This window comes from Carcharodon carcharias, chromosome 13 (genome assembly GCF_017639515.1).
Source record: "Carcharodon carcharias isolate sCarCar2 chromosome 13, sCarCar2.pri, whole genome shotgun sequence".
Taxonomy (NCBI): domain Eukaryota; kingdom Metazoa; phylum Chordata; class Chondrichthyes; order Lamniformes; family Lamnidae; genus Carcharodon; species Carcharodon carcharias.
In genome coordinates, this window is record NC_054479.1 from 39,775,664 (window position 1) to 39,798,306 (window position 22,643).

The 22,643-nt window shown below is 42.7% G+C and overlaps 1 protein-coding gene across 3 annotated transcripts in view; it reads right to left on the reverse strand.

The window, feature by feature from the left end:
- Positions 1-21,989, reverse strand: part of tesca (tescalcin a) — a 52,803-nt gene extending 30,814 nt beyond the window's left edge. Inside the window, exons 1-6 of one of the 3 annotated variants that reach the window (XM_041202312.1) lie at positions 21,670-21,989; positions 19,133-19,202; positions 18,939-19,019; positions 17,930-18,069; positions 3,097-3,158; positions 101-205 (exon numbers count right to left, since the gene is read on the reverse strand). In XM_041202312.1, coding sequence (XP_041058246.1) covers positions 101-205; positions 3,097-3,158; positions 17,930-18,069; positions 18,939-19,019; positions 19,133-19,202; positions 21,670-21,730 — 519 coding nt within the window. In that variant the 5' untranslated portion in view covers positions 21,731-21,989. The remainder of the gene's footprint in view (positions 1-100; positions 206-3,096; positions 3,159-17,929; positions 18,070-18,938; positions 19,020-19,132; positions 19,203-21,669) is intronic. The other 2 variants (XM_041202313.1, XM_041202314.1) reach the window with 2 other exon arrangements.
- Positions 21,990-22,643: the final 654 nt, after the last annotated feature.

Genomic DNA, 22,643 nt, shown 5'->3' on the forward strand with positions numbered 1-22,643 from the left:
GTGATCTACAAGTTATTACAAATTATAATTGTGAAGAGAGTGGTTTGGATGGAAAAGGAATCAAATATTAAAATAACATAACTGGATGAATGTCACAAACCATTTGTCCTACGCAGATGGTTTCAGCCTCCAACATTGCAGCATCTGCAATTGATGAGGAAGTCTTTTCTGTGCTTGATGTCTTGGATAACAGATCATCTATAATCTGCATAAAAAGTAGGCAATACAGATTTAAGTTTGTATTACAAAGAATAATAATCTAATGATGAGGTTGAGGCAGTACGTTGATGGAATTTTTCCAAATCATGAGAATCAACTTAATGGTTTCAAAGTTACCTTTGAATCCAAAGACTGAATTGCAGAAATAAAAACAAAAAACTGCGGATGCTGGAAATCCAAAACAAAAACAGAATTAGCTGTAAAAACTCAGCAGGTCTGGCAGCATCGGCGGAGAAGAAAAGAGTTGACGTTTCGAGTCCTCATGACCCTTCGACAGAACTAGGTGAATCCAAGGAAGGGGTGAAATATAAGCTGGTTTGGGGGGGTGGGGGGGGGAGAAAAGTGGAGGGGGGTGGTGTGGTTGTAAGGACAAACAAGCAGTGATAGAAGCAGATCATCAAAAGATGTCACAGACAACAGAACAAAAGAACACATAGGTGTCGAAGTTGGTGATATTATCTAAACGAATGTGCTAATTAAGAATGGATGGTAGGGCACTCAAGGTATAGCTCTACTGGGGGTGGGGGGAGCATAAAAGATTTAAAAATATTTAAAAATAATGGAAATAGGTGGGAAAAAGAAAACTCTATATAATTTATTGGAAAAAAACAAAAGGAAGGGGGAAGAAACAGAAAGGGGGTGGGGATGGAGGAGGGAGGTCAAGACCTAAAGTTGTTGAATTCAATATTCAGTCCGGAAGGCTGTAAAGTGCCTAGTCGGAAGATGAGGTGTTGTTCCAATAAATTATATAGATTTTTCTTTTTCCCACCTATTTCCATTATTTTTAAATATTTTTAAATCTTTTATGCTCCCCCCACCCACTAGAGCTATACCTTGAGTGCCCTACCATCCATTCTTAATTAGCACATTCGTTTAGACAACTTCGACACCTGTGTTCTTTTGTTCTGTTGTCTGTGACATCTTTTGATGATCTGCTTCTATCACTGCTTGTTTGTCCCTACAACCACACCAACCCCCTCCACTTGTCTCCCCCCACCCAACGCACCCCCCCCCCCCAAATAAACCAGCTTATATTTCACCCCTTCCTTGAATTCACCTAGTTCTGCCGAAGGGTCATGAGGACTCGAAACGTCAACTCCTTTCTTCTCCGCCGATGCTGCCAGACCTGCTGAGTTTTTCCAGCTAATTCTGTTTTTGACTGAATTGCAGAGTTTAATTCACTCATTCTTATTGCATTTGTTTTTACAGTAATAAGTATTTTAAAAGATTATTTTCATTTACCATTAGACGGTTGCATACTGAATGGACAGTGTCAAGATAGAATACACAGTTATGTTGGGTTTTCATGTACTCAAAGTGCTTCAGAGCCAGTCAAATACTTTTGAAGTATAGTTACTGTTGCAATATAGGGAAACGCAACAGCTAATTTGCGATTTCTAATGCAAAGGTGAGAGTGCGACCACTAAGCCAGAAGCAATGTCACAGTAAAATATGTTTTTAAAAAATTTCTTCTTGGGACGTGAGCAACGCCGGCAGATCAACATTTATTGCCCACCCCTAATTGTCCTTGAGGGTGAAGGTGAACTGCATTCTTGAAACACTGCAGTCCATCTGGTGTAGGTACACCCGCAGTGCCGTTAAAGAAGGAGTTCAGGGATTTTGACCCAGTGACAGTGAAGGAATGGCTATATAGTTCCAAGTCAGGGTTGTGTGTGTAATAGTTTTACAGCCAATTGTGGTATAGGGGCTGAAGGTCCACAACAACAAGTACAAAGGTGAATGGTATTCCAAAACTGATTTTGTAATAGTTTGTCATGTTTTGTGATTTAGATGTGGGATTATTTGTTTTCTACTTCCAAGACTTTGGAATTTTCTAACTCCAGCATTGGCTTCACTAATATTTCTTACTGTTGCCTCACTGCCATCCAGCTTGTCTTTCCAGTTGGCACCTTTCTCTTCCGGCCGTGACTCTTGTTGTTGTCCTCCTTTCTGTCCATCATCACTTTACCTTTTTCTCATCATGGTTATTCTTCCTTCCAGCTTTTAACTCTGGTTATTGCCCCACTTCTTCCCATCATCTCCTCATTAATGATGCTCTTTCTCCTACTTTGTTCAATGTTTGTTGCCTTTCTTCCTTTTATGCAGACTCCTAGCTTGTCGTCCTCATGAGCACCCTATTTCCTTCTGTTTTGTTTCTCTTATTCTCATCATTGAGCTCACCCATTGGGTCCATAGTTGTTATAATTTTCCCCTTCCAGCCTAATTCCCTTAACATCCTCATCTCTTCCTTTTGGCTTCTCCCTCTTGTTTTGCCTCTGCCTCTTCTACCCTGTCCATTTGGTTGTCTCTGTTTTCCCTGCTATCCTTCTTGCTGGTGATTCTACTTCCACTGGCCTGTTTTCCTTGCTGTTGCCCCCAGTTCTCTTAGTCTCACCTTTTTTGTTACTGCTATCCCTTCTGATTGGTCCTGTCTGTTCTCTGGGTGAATGTTGTCCCAGCTTACTGAACGGTATATTTAGTTATTTACTGCAGCATGCTGCATTCAGTTATTTACCACACTCGCCGATGAAGAACCCTATCTATAAGATTGTAAATTCCTATGACTGAGCTCAGTTCTTCCCCACCTTTAATTATTCCAAGAGAGAGCAATAATTTGACATAAAATAATTAGTATTTTGTGCCCATATGTAACACTATGGTGTGTAGTATAAATAAGATACAAGACAGGTCTTTGCAGTTTACAAATAATAACCTACTAATGATTTTGGTTGGCTTAATTGACTTGCCTTTTGGGCTTAGTAGTGCCATCCCTTCAGGCATCCTGTATTACATATATTGGTAGAAATTATATGGCATTAAATGCCATAACATTCGCCTTTAAATACTTTGAATTTAAATTGTGAATTTAAAACATACCTCTCTTAATTCATCCAAGGTGATTTTCCCATCTCCATTAGTGTCATACATGCGAAATAAAACTAGAAGAAAAATAAGATAGTTTAAATTAGTGCAGAAGAACTTTACATTACACTGCACTGAGTGCCCCAACAAATGTGCACAGAAAATTTGTGAATTACATAGCAATATTAATTTACACACCATCAGTTCAGCAATTAATGATATTAAATTGGAAATACTTTCAAAGTGCTCATGGTCTGATATAACTGAACAGCTGATAAACAGAATATTTAAAGCATAATTTTTTTGTTTCTGAAAATAATTTCACTGCACAGCTACAATGTTCAATGCAGTGAAATCAAAGTTATTGTTTTGTTATGAACTTTTGTACACATATTAACAGCTGAGAGTATTAAAGGGGCTGGACCACCTTATGGTAAGGGAAAAATACAGAGATTTCACAAAACCGGTAAATGGAGCAGATGGTGGAATGTTCAATAACTTAAACCTGGTTGTATCCTTTGTGCAATCTTTTGTCCTCTCTGGTATAAAGTAGTACCCTGCTTCACTTACCCCTTAGTGGGTTTATGCACAAAAAGCTGGTGCAATGCCAAATACCTGAGCTTTGTTTATTTCCATTGTTGGTATTGAGGATAGAAAGACCATGTAGTGGCAACACTTTTAATATAGCAGAAAATAGATAAAATATCATAAATCACAGATAATGAAATTTTGGTCACTCATCAATACCAGTCCAAGATGTCAGTTACCTCTTATAGTATAATATTTTTCCATTGTCTAAGCTGCAGTATTTCTTCTTTAATAGTATGCAATCCAACATACCCGAGCACCAATTTTGTGCAGTAGTACCTGAAGGGGAAGGGAAGAGTCAGGACATGGGTCTTAAAGCATCAACAGCTAGGATTCTAGCCAGCATATTTGTGTCCTGGAGTTGTGACACAGACTAACAGAAGGCAGTGATGGGCACAAACAAACTTCTAATGAGAATTTGGAAATTTCTTCACACAATGTTGCAGCTTTTTCACAACAGTACGTCAAAAATGTCCTTGTGATCTAGAGTCTGAATGTAATACATGCCTACTTTCTGACCCAGAGTATTAGGGATGCTGTAAGAGGTAACTGACATCTTGGACTGGTATTAATGAGTGACCAAAATCTCATTAGCTGTGACTTATGATATTTTAATGATATTTTTATCTATTTTTTGCTACATTAAAAGTCTTGCTACTACATGGCCGTTCTATCCTCAATATCAACAATGGAAATAAACAAAGCTCAGGTATTCAGCAGTAAAAGCCAATGCAGAAAGAGCTTAAACAGATTGCCTGGGGATTTGCACCTAGTTGTGGATAAATAGAATAACTTTCAGGTCATATTAAAGAAGACCTCCATTATGTAATATCTTTCACAACCTCAGGATGTCTCAAAGTGTTTTACAGCCAATATGTACGTTTTTAATGTAGTTATTGTTTAAAGTAGGAAATGTATTAATGCCCACGTGGGGTGAGTACATACCAAACATTAGCAGATGTAGATTAAGGAAATTTGATTCAAACTGCATAAAACTGTACAAAGTGAAATAAGAAAATAGTTCATTTGTATTTATACAGCACCTCTCACAACTTCAAAATACCCCAAAATGTTTTTAAAGTGTGACCATCACTGTAATGTGGAGGAATACAGCAGCTAATTTGCACTCAACAATATCCCACAAATATCGATCAGATAAATGCTTTAGTGGTGTTGGCTGCAGTATAAATGTTGACCACTAGATGTCATGTATATAGCTATTGAAAGGACAATGAATAAGATCCTGCACTAGGGACTGCTAGCTAAAATTAGAGGCATCTGAAATTGAAAATAGCTTTGAGGCATGTATGCTAAACTACAAAACTAGTTGGGAGGTTGTTTTTCAGACATTGAAAGTTGGGCTGAGAGAAACATGCTCAGCTTGGTGATTCAAGGATTATTGGTGTATTGATTTTTATGATTTTTTACGTATTTTATGCTCTATTAAAAGTCTTGCTACTATGTGAACTTTCTTTTCTCAATCTGCCAGTGTAACAATATTTGAGTGACACTTTCAAGTCAACATTTAACATGTGAAAACTGTTGTAAAAGTTTTTGTCTGTCACATGATAGTTTCTGACCTGTCAGATTCATCCACCATTTTGTTTTTACTTGCTCCATTTAACAAGTGTCCACAGCCTGATTTTTTTGGTTTTCACCTGGCAAATCAGACATTTAAGATCCCCTTGCTCACTTGTGACTTTCCATCTACCCACCACTTGAAATCACCTAATTCACAACCTTAGACTGTGATATTCTTATCTGTCATTTGTTTTGGTATTACTGCGACTGACATTGAGTCTAGCCCTCAGGCCTGTGTGACCCGCTCCTGGCTGCCAGACTGACATTGTAGTCGCCTACCAAATATTTCCCGTTTCACGGTCTCCTTAGGCTCAAGAGCTGACTACTGTACTATCACCTTGGGTCTTGACCCCTCATCCCCACATCATGGCACATGACCTCCACCTCACAACCCCTTGTTCCCTGAATTCCCCTTTATCCCACACCCTATTTACATGTATATCTCCTCCTGGGATTTATTTTTTCAGCAACTGTTCTTTGTGGTGGCTAAACCTCTAATTGTTAGAAAGCAAGAATTGTTATAAGCATGTAAACTATACTATGCGCGTATATAATGTTAGCTGTTTAACAGACTATGAGGCATCCTTTAGCTTAAATACTACAGGTATTTAATTTCACTTAAGTGCACGTGGTGGCAACAAAACCTGAGATAGATGGCCCATTGGTTTAAGTGATTATACAATACAAATAGAGTATAAACTCTTACAGTATCTTAGTAATTGAATAATAAAAACAGTCAGCATTTGTATTGGTACTTCATACTGTGAGGGAAATTACAGGAAATAATGAAGAGAGCAAAAAGTTATAAAAAGGCTTGACGAGAATGAATCAGTGTCAGGAGAAGCCAGCTGCAATTTAAAGCAACAAAGTGTGAGTTAGTACACTATAGGTGTAAAAGTGGCAGATAAGATTATAATTTAAATGATGAAGTGCTAGAATCGAGGTTAGATGAATAAAGGGAGTAAAAGTCCAGTATAAAAATCACTTAAAGCTAGAGAAGTGGTGGGAAAAAAAACTGGCCCCTTATCTTTAGCTTTGGACATGGGCTCGGTCCCTGGCTATATAAAACGGCAGCTGTTGCTCTGTGTACTTCAGCTTTGGTACTTCAACTATGTAAACATTTTTATAATGTAGCCCCATTTGCTTGCTGTACTACGATATTTTGCAATGAAAAATTGTGACACTATCGTCCATTTCTGGAAGGTGACAGAGAGGTTGAGGCTCAGAGACAGAGAGATTGGCGACCAGAGACAGAGGCTGAGGAACAGTGAAGGTTATCGCCAGTAATTCACTTGTAGTAATTATACTCTGAATGGACGTAAACATGGTGCTGTGGAGAAGCAGAGGGAATTGGAAATACAGATTTGTACGACAGTAAAAGCAGCACGCCAGTTGAACATCCAGTTCTAAAACAAACTGATGGAATATTAGTACAAAAGCAAAATACTATGGATCTGGAAATATGAAATAAAAACAGAAAATGTTGGAATTACTCAGCAGCTAAGATGACAATCAACCTGAAACGTTAACTCTATTTCTCCACAACTGCCTGACCTGTTGGATAATGGAATTCTGGATTTTATCTCAAGAAGGATAGAACGTAAAAGTCATCATATATTGTTGAGCCAATTTAAAACCTTAAGACCTTATTTAGAATAACGTGTGCAATATTGGTTTCCTATGCAAAGGATATTGAGACTTTAGAGAGGGTATAATGCAGATTCAGCAGGATACTGTCATGTACAAGAAAATATAAATATGAAGAAAAACAAGAAAGATTATAGGGCAATATGATAGAAGTGTTTAAAATTATGCAAGAATAGGTCAAGGTAAATAGAAGCTGGCTGTTTCCAGTAGTTGAGGGGGCCATAGACACTAGATTAAATATTAGACAATTAGAACAGAAGGTACACAGGGCGGAATCACCGTGCCCGCTGGCGTCGGGCGTGTTCGGTGGCATGAGCGGACAATATGGTGAGAAGGCCAAAAGTGGTGAAAGCAGTTTGAAATCCTCCGCTCAATCTGTCGATGGCGGGCCACGTTTCCCACCATCGGACTTTGGGAACCTCGTTGTAATACATCTGCATATTATTATAAGGCCAGCTTGCCGGAATCATCTGACACCACCCCCGCCCCCCCACTGGATTGTCCACCACGTCAGTGTGATTGCACACCAACGTATTTCACAACAGCATATATAAGGCGTGCACTTGGCGGGCTGCAATTTGAGGGGAACTTGGAGGTGAGTGCACAGTAAAGTTGAGGTAACTTTGTGGGGGGGAAGAAGGGGGGTGGGGGCAAAGGCTGCCCTGCAGTTGAAGGTAGCGCATAAGCACATGCTGGGTGAGGGAAGCGGCCACACATTAGAGAAACATTCTATAAAATTCCTCTACAGCTGAGACAGTTCAGGCACAGCCACATTGATATGACTGGAGTCTGGCCTCTAGCTTACCTGCCTACTGAAACAACGCAAAGACATCAAAGTGCCACCAAGCTCTTGAGAGCTTTTCACCCCTCGGGCACAGATTGCAAAGTAATGAGAGTTTTAATGGACTAAAGAACAGTTAGACAACTGAGCATGTTGTACAGTCTTCTTGTGAAAGCTGGTCGTGAAGCAGTCACTGTTGGAGGCGCTCACAGACACTTGCAATGTCATCATCCCAGTTTGGATCCCCACAGTCCAAGCTAACAGTGCAGCTTTGTAGTGCAGGTTAGGAGAATGCCTGTGCCTGAGCTGAGAGCACAGCAAACAGTCCAGTGGGCAAAACTGCTGCCAATCGGTCAGGTGGAGTGCAGCAGAGGTGGCTGGGGTTTCAGGCAGCCATGCAGCACACCAATCTCTGGCCATCAAGGTGGTGGCACTCTCCAGGATGCGTTAAGGGGCCTTCAGACTTAACCAAGGCAAGTTCTTAGTACACCCATGCTAACCCATGCGTCTCTCTTTTTCATCCTGCAGAAGGAGTATATCAGGATCATGAAGCCTGGTGAGCTAGCTGCATGCTTCGTGGCATACAGAGAGCGAAGACAATCGAGAAGAGAGTGACGGAGGCACATGGCTAAGCAGAGGGAGGAATAGCAATCTCTAAAAGAAGGGGTGGCTGAGGCTCCTGTACAAGCTGCCAAAGAGCCACAGTGAGCTGTCGCTGGTCAGTGCCTAGCTAGACCCAGGGTCTATAGACATTGCCTTTCATTCCTGCAGATGGCCGAGAACCAGTGTTGCCGAAGACTTGTACATGTCTAGGGAAGTGGTCGGTCACATCTGCCAGTTACTGCAGGATTTGGCGCCACGTGGACATGGAGGGCATCCACTGCCAGTGGCTGTGAAAGTGACCGTGATGCTCAATTTCTATGCCAGTGGCTCCTTTCAGGGCTCCACAGGTGACCTCTGTGGGATATCACAAGCCTCCACCACCAAATGTATCCATGAGGTCCAGGGATGCCATCTTCACAAGGGCACACAAATTTGTGCATTATGCCTGGGACCAGGAGAGCCAGGATGCAAAAGATTTGCCCAGATCTCTCTTTTCCCAAAGGGTGCAATTGACTGCACTCACGTGTCACTCAGATCTCCATCGCAATGCATGGTCAACTATGTCAACAGCAAGGGATTCCATTTGCTGAATGTGCAGTTGGTGTGCGACCAGCACAAACACATCCTGCAGGCCTACACATGTTTTCCAGGGAGTGTCCATGACTCCTATATCCTCAGTTGGTCACAGATCCCTGACGTCTTCCAGGGTCCACAGAATCAGCAGGGCTGGCTCCTCGGGGACACCCATGCAGCGGCCTCAAACTGCAGCAGAGCGACACTATAATGAGGCTCATGCTGCAACTCGCACCTTGGTGGATCAGACCATCGGGAGGCTGAAAATAAGGTTCCAGTGCCTGGACTGATCTGATGGAGTCCTGCAATGTGGTCCACAGAGGGCGTCACATATCATCGTTGCCTGCTGTGCCCTTTACTACCTGGTGCTACAACAGAGAGAGGAGCTGGCTGAGGAGGAGATGGAGAAGCTGGAGGTCTCTTCTGCTGAGGAGAATGTCGATTGTGATGAGGATGAGGAGGCCCTCGAAGGTGAAGATGACAGTGATGAGGCCCACACACTGGCCAGATGAGGCAGGTGCTCAGGAGGCCCTCATAGCTGCTAGATTTGTGGAGGATGGTGACAACATGCAGTGAGGAGACGCCATAAGATCCTCACATTGCATCTATGAACATTTGACCCCAGTCTGGCTTATGACAGCGCCAATACCTTATTTGATAAGGCTCCTGTCATGGAGATGCAGTGGAGGCCCTAATAGTCACTCGATTGAAGGAAGATGATGACGACATGCAGTGACAACACTCCATAGATCTTCACACAGCCTCTGAGAATGTCTGACTCCTGTTTGGCCGAGGACAGCTCACTTGCGCTCTGTGATCAGGGTCATATCATGGCGACAAGCAATGAAACTTTAAAAGCACCTGATCCTATGCCCGCTTTCAGTACCTGACCCCTTCAGGAGCACAGCGCCTGGTCACAGATGCTGAAGAGATGGGGGCCAGTCCCACCTTAAAGTTGCTGAGAGCACACACAGAGAATGATGGAACTCTTTGACACCTGCCCACAACATTCTGGCAGCAATGATAAGCACCGTCGAGGTGTAGGCATCAGTATGTGTCCAGGGAGTGTGAGGCCGGACCATCGAGCTGCCCCACGCTCCTTTCGCATACACACTGTTGGAGGCCAACTATGGTGTCAGCGATGGAGTTCAGCCTGCGTAGCAGTGCAGGAGCAATGTTCTGGGCCAAGGTCTCCATGGCGACCACCATCCTACCTGTATTGACCTTAGTGCATTGGCATGCCGACACTATCACCTCAGCCTGAAGGTAGATGGATTCCCCCATCGTGCCTTGCAATCTGAGGAGTGCAGCGGACATCCCTTCCTGTTGTTCCCGAGCTTGCCTTTGCAGCTCTAGCAACTGTGACATGACCGAGTCCAGAGGCTCGTCATCTGACTTGGACTCAGCAAAGTTCTGGCCTCCAGCAGTCCTCCAAGTGCCAGACATCTGGGAAGTCCCTGCCGCTGCCTGCTATGGATCAGAAAGTGCGATGTGCTCACCAGATTGTGATCCCGGGGCTACTCTAAAGCTAGGTCCCACCTGGGAATGTGTCTCTGTGCTGATGGAGATTGTGGGTGAGCATTGTGATGGGACTTCAAGGAGGGTACCTTCAGATTCCTCTTCAGAGGTTTCTTCAGGGCTTGATTAGAGGCCCTGGGTCATGGACTCTGTTGGCTGTCACCAGATCTGCCTGCGGAAGCAAGAGGAGATAATTAATACATGGCAGTGGCCTGTGAAAGAGGACATGGCTGTCTGATGGATGTTGCACTGATGGACCCTCACTTAGTAGAGCAGTGCTGACCTCACCATGCAGCACAGGACTGGTCCAGATCCTCGCCGGTCAGCTGGATGGCACTGTTTTCAAAGTCTGTGAGGACTTGATTGCAGGCATTCCTCCATTAGTCTGTGACCTCTCCTTCTTGTTATGTGCTAGCTTGTCCTGCATGGTTAGAGATGGAGGGAGTGTAAGTAGGATGCCTGCCAGACCAGATGAGAAGTATGCTTGGCATGTGTGGGTGGTGACTGGTCCCATGGGCGGGATGAAGAAAATGAAGGTGTGTTTGAGAGAGTGAATGGTGATGTCCCTTGAACTAATGGTGAGTGAGGGCCCTGTGGATGTGTGATGGGTTTGTGAGTGTGTGAGTTGAGAGTGATGAGAAGAGTGACTTACCCTGGTAGAACAGAGGAGTTCATTCATCCTCTTGCGGCACTGGGTGGCTGTCTTCTTTTGAAGGGCATTGGCGCTGATCACCACTGCCACCGCCTCTCAAGCCGGATTAGTGATGTTGCTGCCCATCCTACAGCCAGAGCGGGGGTAGAGGACATTACAGAGCATCTCCACTGCGTCCAAAAGGCGCTCGAGGGACGTGTCACTGGACCTGGAGGCTGCAGTCTTTTCACCTTTCAGGGCCATGTGTTTGCAGCTGTCATGGGCTGGAAGCAATGAGAGGCGTGTGTGTGGCTGCACTTTAAATGTGGCGCCTGGTACGATGAAGCAGCGAGAAGATGGTGTGGCGGGCTATTAGAGCCCTCCCGCCATGGAAACGGTGTGTTTCCTGGGAATGCATAATTAATGTGATGGGTTTGGAATGATACGGTGTGAAAATCTGCCATTGTGGTCCGCAGGTAAAATGTTGTTTTTCCTGCCCACTACCTCACTTGCTGGAATCGTCCCAGATTTTCACTAAGAGTTGCAAAGCTGTGGAGTTCACTTCAACATTTAGTGATTGAGGCAAACCTTAGGCCAACATTCAAGATTAAATTGGAGATTGACAAAGAAAAATGGGTAAATGTGATTAGAATTAATTGCTGGTTTAGAGAGTAAACACTGATAGAGTTGAACAGAATGTTTTCATGTTTTAACTTTTGTATTTCCTGTGCTTTCCCCACCCCACAAGGTCCATTTCTTTGTGTTTTTCTTTGAAGTTCCATTTCTCTGGCCCCATTCCCAGCTATAAAAAGAATGCAGTTCATTACTGTGCTCCACATTCTTCAGCCTTAGCTGAGGCTCTACTGTGAGCTATCTATATATTGTCTTACACCCAGGTGCACTTTAGAAATACCTCCTGTTGTCATGCTTTGTCATGCTTTGCCTATATCCACATTTATGATGGAGCAATTGCCAATATTTCATATTGACAGTGAGGGAAAACACGGGAGCAGAAAGTTAAAATAATTATAGTGAAGTAGTCCATGTCCATATGTAGCAAGACCTGATAATATTCAGATTTGGCAGAGAAGTGGCCAAGTAAAATTCACGTCATACAAGACAGATATTCAACAGCACTACCCGCACTGAATCCCCCACCATCAACATCCTGGGGGTTACCATTGACCAGAAAATGAACTGGACCAGCCCCATAAAAACAGTGGCTACAAGAGCAGGTCAAAGGCTTGGAATTCTGCAGGGAGTAACACATCCTGACTTCCAAAGCCTATTCACCATCTACAAGGTACAAGTCAGGAGCTCATACAATCTGGGACAAAGCAACCCATTTGTTCAGCACCCAGACACCACCTTAGACGTTCACTCTCTCCATCACTGAGGCATTGTAGCAGCAGTGTGTACCATATACAAAAAGCACTGCAACAAGTCACCAAGGCTCCTTCAATAGCACCTTCCAAAGCCATGACCTCTATCTCCTGAAGGACAAGGGCAACAGATGCATGGCAACACCACCTGCAAATTCCCCTCTAAGTCACTCACCATCTTGACTTGGAAATATATTGCTGTTCCTTCACTGTCCCTGGATCAAAATCCTGGAACTCCCTTCCTAACAGCGCTGTGGGTGTACTTACACCACATGGACTGCAGCTGCTCAAGAAGGCAGCTCACCACCACCTTCTCAAGTGCAATTAGGGTCGAGCAACAATTGGTGGCCTTGCTGGTGATGCTCACATCCCGTGAAAGAATTAAAAAGTGTACTATCTTTTCCCACAGATCACTCAATGTGATCTAATAACCAATCTGAAATATCAACTCTGTTTCTTTTCCCACAGAGGCTGTTGAAGGGTCATGAGGACTCAAAATGTCAACTATGCTCTTCTCCGCCAGTGCTGCCAAACCTGCTGAGTTTTTCCAGGTATTTCTGTTTCTGTTTTTGTTTTGGATTTCCAGCATCTGCAGTTTTTTGTTTTTATACTGCCATTTGACTGTTCTGGCAGCTACTGAGAGTGATTGTACTAAGCAGCTTCTACCATAGTCAATTAGCAATTCAAGTAATTTCTAGATGTCTGGGTTGCAAAATAGTTGGCATGTACCAGTATGAAATTTCTCACAGTAAGCTTTGCTGAAGTGTTAATCTGGATGATCCCAGTGTAATAAACTCTTCAAGACTTTACACAGTTCTTTCATTTGTTACAGGGCTGTTTGCATTGTGGCTCATAAAAGTAAAGTAAATTTTAAAGTGCATTTTTTTTGGAAAAGACCTATGTTTTTGTAATGCTGTCTGGCCCATGACACATCTTGTATCTGGCAATAATCAAATGAACCTTAAGCAGAAACTTGAGAGAGAGAAAAAAGGACTTCTCAAAACGGGTGCGATTTATACCTGGATCCTTGCTTGAGCTCAAAGCAGAAATTCTACTCCAGAGTGTTTACCTTAAATTAAGTCTAACCATCTCCCATTGACATTCGATGCCACCGTCGCTGAAACCCACACCATCCGTATCCTGCAGGTTACCATTGACCAGTAACTCAATACAATCAGCCACATAAATGCCATGGCAACTACAGCAGGTCAGAGTCTGGATATTCTGTGGTGGAGGCTTGCTCCCCAAAGTCTCTCCCCAAATCATGGAATGTAATGGAAAACTTGTTACATTTATGAGGTTTATATGATTGTCATTTTTGGGACTGTGTCTTTAATTTAAGGTAAAATGATGGGGTCATGTGACTTGTCTGAAATTTGCCTTGCAGCAAGCCTGAGTAGTTTGATTGTTGGAGATTAAAGGGGGCCCAGATTGTTTTACTGGGAAGAAGGTGAGAAGTGGTTACACTTGGAGACAATGGCAGCAGCTTGTGTATTAACAGTGGATAGACTGAGTGTCTCCAAAGTGCCAGAAAAGTGTTGAGAACTTTGGGATGTAAACAATTGTGCTTTAAATTGTCCATTTACAGAAAAAGGCTTAAAATGTGAAATCTTGTCATGTCATCCTTTCAACTATTAACTGGAAGTTCAAATTTATTTTTTAAAATGTTATCAGTCTCTACAGAGATTGTAACACACTCCACTTGCCTGGATGGATGCAGCTACAACACTCAAAAGAAGCTCAATACCATCCAAGACAAAGCAGGTCTGCTTGTTTGGTAGCCCACTCACCAGCTTAAACATCCGTTTTTTCATCGGCACTCTGTGGCTGCAGTGTGTATCATCCATAGGATGCCCTACAGCAACTCAGCAAGGATTCTTTGACAGCACATTCCCAAACAACAGCCCTCTATCACCGAGAAGTATATGGACATCAGGTATATCAGAATACCATCACCTCCAAGTTCCCTCCAAGTCACCAGCATTCCAACTTGATATATATGGCCATTGCTTCATCATTATGGCGTTAAACTCCTGGACCTCACTATCTAACAGCACTGTAGGAGCACCTTCAGCAAGTGGACTGCAGTAGTTCAAAAAGACAAATCAACGCCACTTTCCCAAGAGCAACTAGGGCTAAGCAATAAATGCCAGCAACACTCATAACTCAAGAGTTAAAAAATAAATATTGACATGAGCTATTGTGCAGGAAAGGGCATCTGCCTGCCTTCGGTTGAATTCTAAACTGAGTGTGACTCCTGTGACATGAGGACATTAGAAAAACTGTAGAGGAGGGAGAAGCTCAAGCTGTTTTCAAACATTTTTAAAAAATGTTTCATATATTTCCTGTTGTGTGTTCCTGCTTTTTCTGATTTGATATTGCAACAGCTGTGACACAACCGGTTTGCATGATATGCTATATAACAATTAAAAATCAGCACCACAAAGAATAGGATTACATTGAGGCTCTCGCTCAGTTTCTGAAAACACATCTTTTATATGATGCATGTTCTCTTTATTATGTCCCATTGCAGCTAAGTGAATAATATTTGCTGCCTTCCTAAGTTGCACAAGAAATAGAAAAGCATAGACGATATCGCACTCCAATTGAAGTAGTAAGCTTGTGAAATCCTCATGTTTATCATGAGTTATTATGTAAGTCACTTTGGTTTTGTCACTATCAAAATTGGATATCTCCCAACATCTCTGTAATGTAATTACCATACAGGTTTGGCTTCTTGAGTAAGAATTTGATAAGTGTTTGAAGTGGGACATTGTCCAAGTTCTTCAAATCATGAAAGAAATCCATGATATCAAATGAAAATAACTAGCAAACTTGACTATAAGTTAAGGAAAGCTAAATTTAAGTTAACAAGTGAGGTGAGAGTGTCTGCCCTTGACACCAAGGCCGCATTTGACCGAGTGTGGCATCAAGGAGCCCTAGCAAAACTGGGGTCAATGGGAATCAAGTGGAAAATTGTCTGCTGGTTGGAGTCTTACTTAGCACAAAGGAAGATGGTTGTGGTTGTTGGAGGTCAATCACCTCCATTCCAGGTCATCACTGCAGGAGTTACTCAGGGTAGTGTCCTTGGCCCAACCATCTTCAACTACTTCATCAGTGACCTTCCTTCTATCATAAGGTCAGGAATGGGGATGTTCACTGATGATTGCACAATGTTCAGCACCATTCATGACTCTTCAGATACTGAAGCAGTCCATGTCCAAATGCAGCAAGACCTGGACAATATCCAAGCTTGGGCTGACAAGTGGCGAGTAACATTCACGCCATACAAATGCCAAGCAATGACCATCTCCAATAAGAGGGAATATAACCATCGCCCCTTGACATTCAATGGCATTACCATTGCTGAATCCCCCACTATCAATATCCTGGGGGATACCATTGTCCAGAAACTGAACTGGACTAGCCATATAAATACTGTGTCTACAAGAGCGGGTCAGAGGCTAGGAATTCTCTGGTGAGTAATTCGCCTCCTGACTCCCCAAAGCCTGTCCAGTATCTACAAGGCACAAGTCAGGGTTGTGATGGAATACTTTCCACTTGCCTGGGTGAGTACAGCTCCAATAACACTCAAGAAGCTTGACGCCACCCAGGACAAAGCAGTCCGCTTGATTGGCACCTCATACATAAACATTCATCCCTCCACCACCGACGAACAGTGGCAACAGTGTGTACCATCTACAAGATGCACTGTAGAAACTCACCAAGGCTCCTTAGACAGCACCTTCCAAACCCACGACTGCTACCATCTAGAAGGACAAGGGCAGCAGATACATGGGAACACCACCATCTGGAAGTTCCCCTCCAAGCCACTCACTATCCTGGCTTGGAAATATATTGTCGTTCCTTCACTGTCGCTGGGTCAAATCCTAGAACTCCCTACCTAACAGCACTGTGGGTGTACATATACCACATGGTCTGCAGCAGTTCAAGAAGGAAGCTCACCACCAGCTTCTCAAGGGCAACTAGGGATGGGCAATAAATGCTGGCCTAGCCAGTGATGCCCACATCCTGTAAACAAATTTTAAAAAAGTAAATCATTCCCACTTATGGGTGTTAATTTAAAGCACAGACTGCCACCAATAGACAAAATATTCAAAAAGAAATCAAAATATTCTATTCTCTGTTCAGTGAAAGATATCGCCAGTTCTTTTTAAATGTTTCAACTGTTGGTTGTGGTCTTTACTTTAATATTCATATGACTGCTCCTCCGTGGTCGGATGTTGAACATCTCCTTGTAGGCAGTTCTGAGGGAGTTGTGGGCTGTGCGCTGGGGGCCTTGCTAGCACTGCTTGGCATACAGTCCATAGAGGTGAAGGAAATGAGGTAAGAAATAAGAGACTTTCCCTCAATTAAAATAAAGCAATTTTGATCAGGTCAGTAATGTTTTCATTGAGAGAAACAATATTAAGTTTAGAATAAGCAGAATGCCATGTCTTCATCACAGGAATAGAGGAATTTTTAGCCGTTGGAAGATAATTTGACCAAAACATCCCTGTTCCTTTTTGATAACTCACCTACTTTCCTTCCAATTGTACACTTCAATCCATTCTCTCTTCGGAAATGCACCTATTTGAGGAGCTTCCACCACAAACATGAAAAAAAAATCCACTGACACTTAAAAGAAATTGTATTCACAAAAATAATGAGATATGGTGCACAAATAATTTAATAATTTGAAACTAGGCAAAGAGGGAGAAAGGTCAAAAACGCTTAACTGTAGATAGAGGAACTTTGTAGGATGGATGGCTGAATTTTTCACTCGTCCTCTCCACATTTTACATTTTGGATTTGAGGCATATTTCACATGCACAAGTTACTGTTATCTCAATGTTGACAGCTATGCACCACTGAATTGACATGCCACTGATTACAACAGGCAATGAGCAGTTCAACAAGATTGCAGATTTCCCAATTAGTTCAATGAGGCAACATTTGTTTCTAGATAAAAATAAAATACTGCGGATGCTGGAAATCTGAAATAAAAACAGAAAATGCTGGAAAAACAGAGCAGCCCTGACAGCATCTATGGAGAGAGAAACAGAGTTAACATTTCGAGTCCATATGAGTCTTCTTCAGAGCTAAAGTGAAGTAGAAACGTGATGGAATTTATACTGTTTAAGGGGGGGTTGAGCAGGTGAAGCTAGATAGGTCAGTGGGGGCTAAGGTGAGATTGACAAAGATGTCATGTTGTGTCTACAACATCTTTGTCAATCTCTCCACAGCCCCCACCTATCCCTGACCTTCTATCTAGCTTCACTTGCTAAACCCCCCTTTAAACAGTATAAATTCCATCACATTTCTACTTCTCTTTAGCTCTGAAGAGTCATATGAACTCAAAACGTTAACTCTGTTTCTCTCTCCACAGCTGCTGTCAGGCCTGCTGAGTTTTTACAGCATTTTCTGTTTTTATTTGTTTCTAGTTCCTATATATGTGTGTGTGTGTGTATATATACATTTACTATAGTACTTAATTCATGATTTTCTAGTGCATAAATAAGATAATTATTACTAGTGCCTTACATCGCAGTTTTTCAGTTTTGTAGTATTCCAGATCCTCTTTTGAGTGGCTGTTACCCATATGTTGGAAAAATGATAAAGTGGTCAGGAAGTTTTCAAAAGTGATTTCATCAACAGTTCCAATCGATTGTAGCCCCAGGTTTCTAGGATAATACACATAGAAATTAGGATGAAAATTTTATATCAGAAGATTTGAAGTACTTGTAATATCGTGGTTTTATTCTACTGCATTTGGGTGGTTTTTGTTCTAGGAAATCACATTTTAAGCACCCATTATTCACAAATCAGGTCCGGCACAGGTTACAAACCCCCTTTTCCATAATCTGTCAACATACTTCAATCCCAACCTAAAAAAATACTTCCTGCTTATGCTGTGTTATTTCTAATTTGCACACCAGGCGTCTTTGCGGTCTAAGGTTTCTAGTTTGAGGGCAGTTTCTGTACTCTGTACCCACATTTCCACAGAAGCAGCTAGAATTGCTCAAGAGTGAGGAGGCTTCCACTCCAGTTGTCTGAGTTGGATTTGTAGTCAAATTTCACAGATGTAAGCAGAGTGGGTTCACCCACCAACAGCCAGATTTTCTTTATTATAAAATGAGATGTGATTTTTCCAATTTAAAAAAAAATTCATTCATGGGATGTGGGCATTGCTGGCTAGGCCAGCATTTATTGTACATCCCAAATTGCCATTGTTCAGGGGGCATTTAAGAGTCAACCAAATTTCTGTGGGTCTGGAGTCACATGTAGGCCAGACCAGGTAAGGACGGCAGATTTCCTTCCCTGGAGGACATTAGTGAATCAGATGGGTTTTTATGACAATGATTTCATGGTCATCATTAGACTTTTTAATTCCTGATTTTTTTTTTGGATTCAAATTCTACCATCTGCCATGGTGGGATTCAAACCTGGATCCCCAGAACATTACTCCTGGGTTTATTGGTCTAGTGACAATACCACTATGCCACCACCTCCCCCAAATGGATTAATTTGAAACGTTGAACTGAAGTCTTACCTCTTATCAAAGAATGCATTGACAATTCTTGACTTAATTGGATTACACTCCAGATCTGGTATGTTATCAAAGCAGTCTTTGCTGTAAAATAAAGTGGATGAGTATTTTATGTAGTCAAGCAGGTACTCAAACATGGGGAAAACATTTCTCTAAATGTTGTTATGAAATCACAATATCCAGGACAATAACAATACCACATTGTATCCTTCCCATCAGTTAGGTGCAAGAATCTTCTGTGGAGGATTTCAATTTGCTCTGAAGTAACTGGGAGGAAAGAAATCCCAAGTGTTAGATATTATATCCAAAGAGAGGACATCCTAAGCTGTCCATATTATTTCATACACTGCATGAGATTTTCTGTACCAGTGCTCATTGTGCATTCTGGGAGAACAGATCAGTTAACAGTACACCCACAGAGTCCATTAAAGGTAATCTTTTATTTTAAATAGATTAACACCTCTGATATAACTGTTAAAATAACTGAGTGAGCAAATTAAATTGAATGTGCTAAACTTCATACAATGACATTCCACTGGCCTTAGTTTAGGCAAAATCAAATGAAAGCTTGGGTGAGTCTTCTATTCCTGCACTTCTTACACAATATAATTCATAGGTTAACCAATATAATCTGCTATCAGACTGAAACCTAACAATTTTAGGAAAACCCTCATATTTCACTCTGAACTCTAAAGGTAGATTCTAAAGGTAACAAATTATACATTCCCCATGCATGTTAATGACAGGGAGGATTTAAAAAAAATCTTTTTGAAGAAATGGTTGTTCGTGAGAAGGGTGCTTTGGATTTAAATGAAAGGTGAAATAAAAAAACTTTAGAGCAGCTTTGATGTGCCATCAATTGGGATAGATAATGAAATCGAAATGACGCCAACAATACTACACTTTGGAGAATTTTTAGACAATGTAAATTACATTTTATTATTCCCTTAAAAAGTGACAAAGCAGAAATAAGTCAGAAAAAGTAAAACCTCTATTACACAGTTCCTTATTTAGTGAATGTGGGAGGAGGAACTGTAGTGGCTTTGTCATTTTGGTTAGCATCTAGTGTTGGGAAAGAGGAAAAAATTCTTTTAATCGGTTTTGAGTTTCACTGACAGGCACAGCACATTTTGGATGTCGAAGCTGCTCGTGTTGATGCTGCCGTTCACTGTAATTGTGTACGCTCTGCTCGACTTGTTTCAGGTTAGCTAAGGTTGTCCCGAAGGCTTACATTGTCATAACTGATTAGGCCAGGGGGCCATTCGGCCCATTGAGTCTGTGCTCAGTCGCCGTGGAGCAATCCAATCGGTCCATCCCCCCATTCTTATCCCCCTCATCCAGCAAGTTCATTGCCCTCAAGTGTCCATCCAGTTTGCTTTTGAATTCATTGATCTCCAGGCTTATGATCCGCTTGTTGAAATTCAGGAAGCAGAAAAGTAGTAGGTGGATTACTGAGTGTAATACTACCAGAAGTTAATTGAATGCACCATATACAGGTGTATTGTACAATACATCTGATAAATATGATAGGGCAAAGTTGAATGGATATGGCAAAGGACCAGGATCTTCTATGGCTGGGTGCTATTATCCAGTCGAGTGATTGACTGATCCATACACTTCAGCAGGGTTTCAGGTTTGACCCCTGGTTTGTGCTCAGCCCCGGCTGCTGTCACCCAGGCAGCAACTCGCCTCAGCATCCCTCTCAGTTCAGGAACAGAAAACCAGGCAGATTTCCCGATCGCCACGGTAACATGGGGAGTGAACATGGGAGGACCTATTGTGTGCAATTTTGGGCCCCATTTCTCAGGAAGGATGTTCTGGCCCTGAAAAGGGTCCAGAGGAGGTTCACGAGAACGATCCCAGGAATGAAAGGCTTAACATATGAGGAACGTTTGAGGTCTCTGGGTCTATTCTCAATGGAGTTTAGAAGGGCGAGGGGGGATTTGATTGAAACTTACAGAATACTGAAAGGCCTGGATAGAGTGGCCGTGGGGAAAATGTTTCCGTTAGTAGGAGAGACTGAGACCCGAGGGCACAGCCTCAGAATAAAGGGAAGACCTTTTAGAACAGAGATGAGGAGAAACTTCTTTAGTCAGAGAGTGGTGAATCGATGGAATTCATTGCCACAGAAGGCTGTGGAGGCCAGGCCATTGAGTATACTTAAGACCGAGATAGATAGGTTCTTGATTGGTAAGGGGATCAAAGGTTACGGGGAGAATGGGGTTGAGAAACTTATCAGCCATGAGTGAATGGCGGAGCAGACTCGATGGGCCAAATGGCCTAATTTCTGCTCCTATGTCTTATGGTCTTATGGACCTCGGGCTTTGTGCTCCCCCACCCCCGCCTCACCAAACGGTCGGTTAGCCGATTGCCAGAGAGTCGCGCGTCAATAACGGCCAATTGGCTGGCGCACCAGAGATTCGTTCACCTTGGAAACCACGGTCCAGAAAGAAGCCCAGAAACAGTGGGGGCAAGGGGAAGAAATGCTGTCAAAAAATATATTTCAGAACAACAGACGTATTATCAACTCTTGAGATTAGGCAGTGCGATTAAAGGGAAGTGAAAAGGAACCGGTTACTAAATGTTTACCATCCTTTCCGCGTGAGGAAATACGCTTGGAACCAAACTCCTGTTGCGCGACCTTCACGAGCCTTCCTGGTTTATTCGGCTTGTTCACTTTTAATTCAAATTTAACCGAGTAACAAATCAGTTGTAAACAAGCGCATGTACTCACAGCCAGTGGTGTTCGCAAGATTGCGAATTTCCCAGGCGGGCAGGGAGGGTGAAGATCCCATCACTGCTTCCCTGCCTTCAGCAAATCCACAGCTTTCAAAACTCTCAAAAGTTCTTGGGGGGAAGCTGACCGGTGCTGGGAAACCTGGCTTCGCGATTTTTTATTTACTCGGTTGAAGCCTCTGATCTTGGTCGGTGGCAGTTGCTGTCACTCCGGAGGAGTAGTGCCGTTTTCGACACTTTCCTATAGCTCGTGTGAAGGATTCCTCTGGGTCCTACCGCTCAACGTCAGTTAGAGACAACGTCAGAGGCAATATCTCACCTCTTCCTGCCCTGTTTTGATTAAATTTAAATATTGTGTTATCGCAGAGGCTTCAAAATAAATCCACGCGGAAAGAAAGAGATGATGTGCTTCTTATTTTTTTATCTTTAAATTATTACATTGAATATAAAACTGCAAATTCGGCATCCTATTTGAACCTGAGTTGAGCTTCTGGAACACGTTGTCCTGTCCATCACCAAGACCACTTACGTCCACCTCCATAAAATCGCCCATCTCCACCCTGCCTCAGCCCACCTGATGGTGAAACCCTTGTTTGTGTTTTTGATAGCTCCAGACTTGACTATTGCAATACATTGCTGGCTGGCCTCCACCCTCCACAATCTTGAGCTCATTTAAAACTGCTGCCGGTAACTTAACTTGCACCAAGTCACTCATCACCCTCCTAGTCCCAATCACCCATCACCCCTAAATCCCAGTGACTCATCACCCCCAAGCCCCAGTCACCCATCACCCCCAAGTCCCAGTCACTCATCACCTCCAAGTCCCAGTCACCTATCATCCCCAAGTCCCAATCACCCATCACCCCCATGTCCCAGTCACCCATCACCCACAAGTCCCAGTCACCCATCACCCCCAAGTTCCAGTCACCCATCACCTCCAATTCCCAGTCACCCACCACCCCCAAGCCCCAG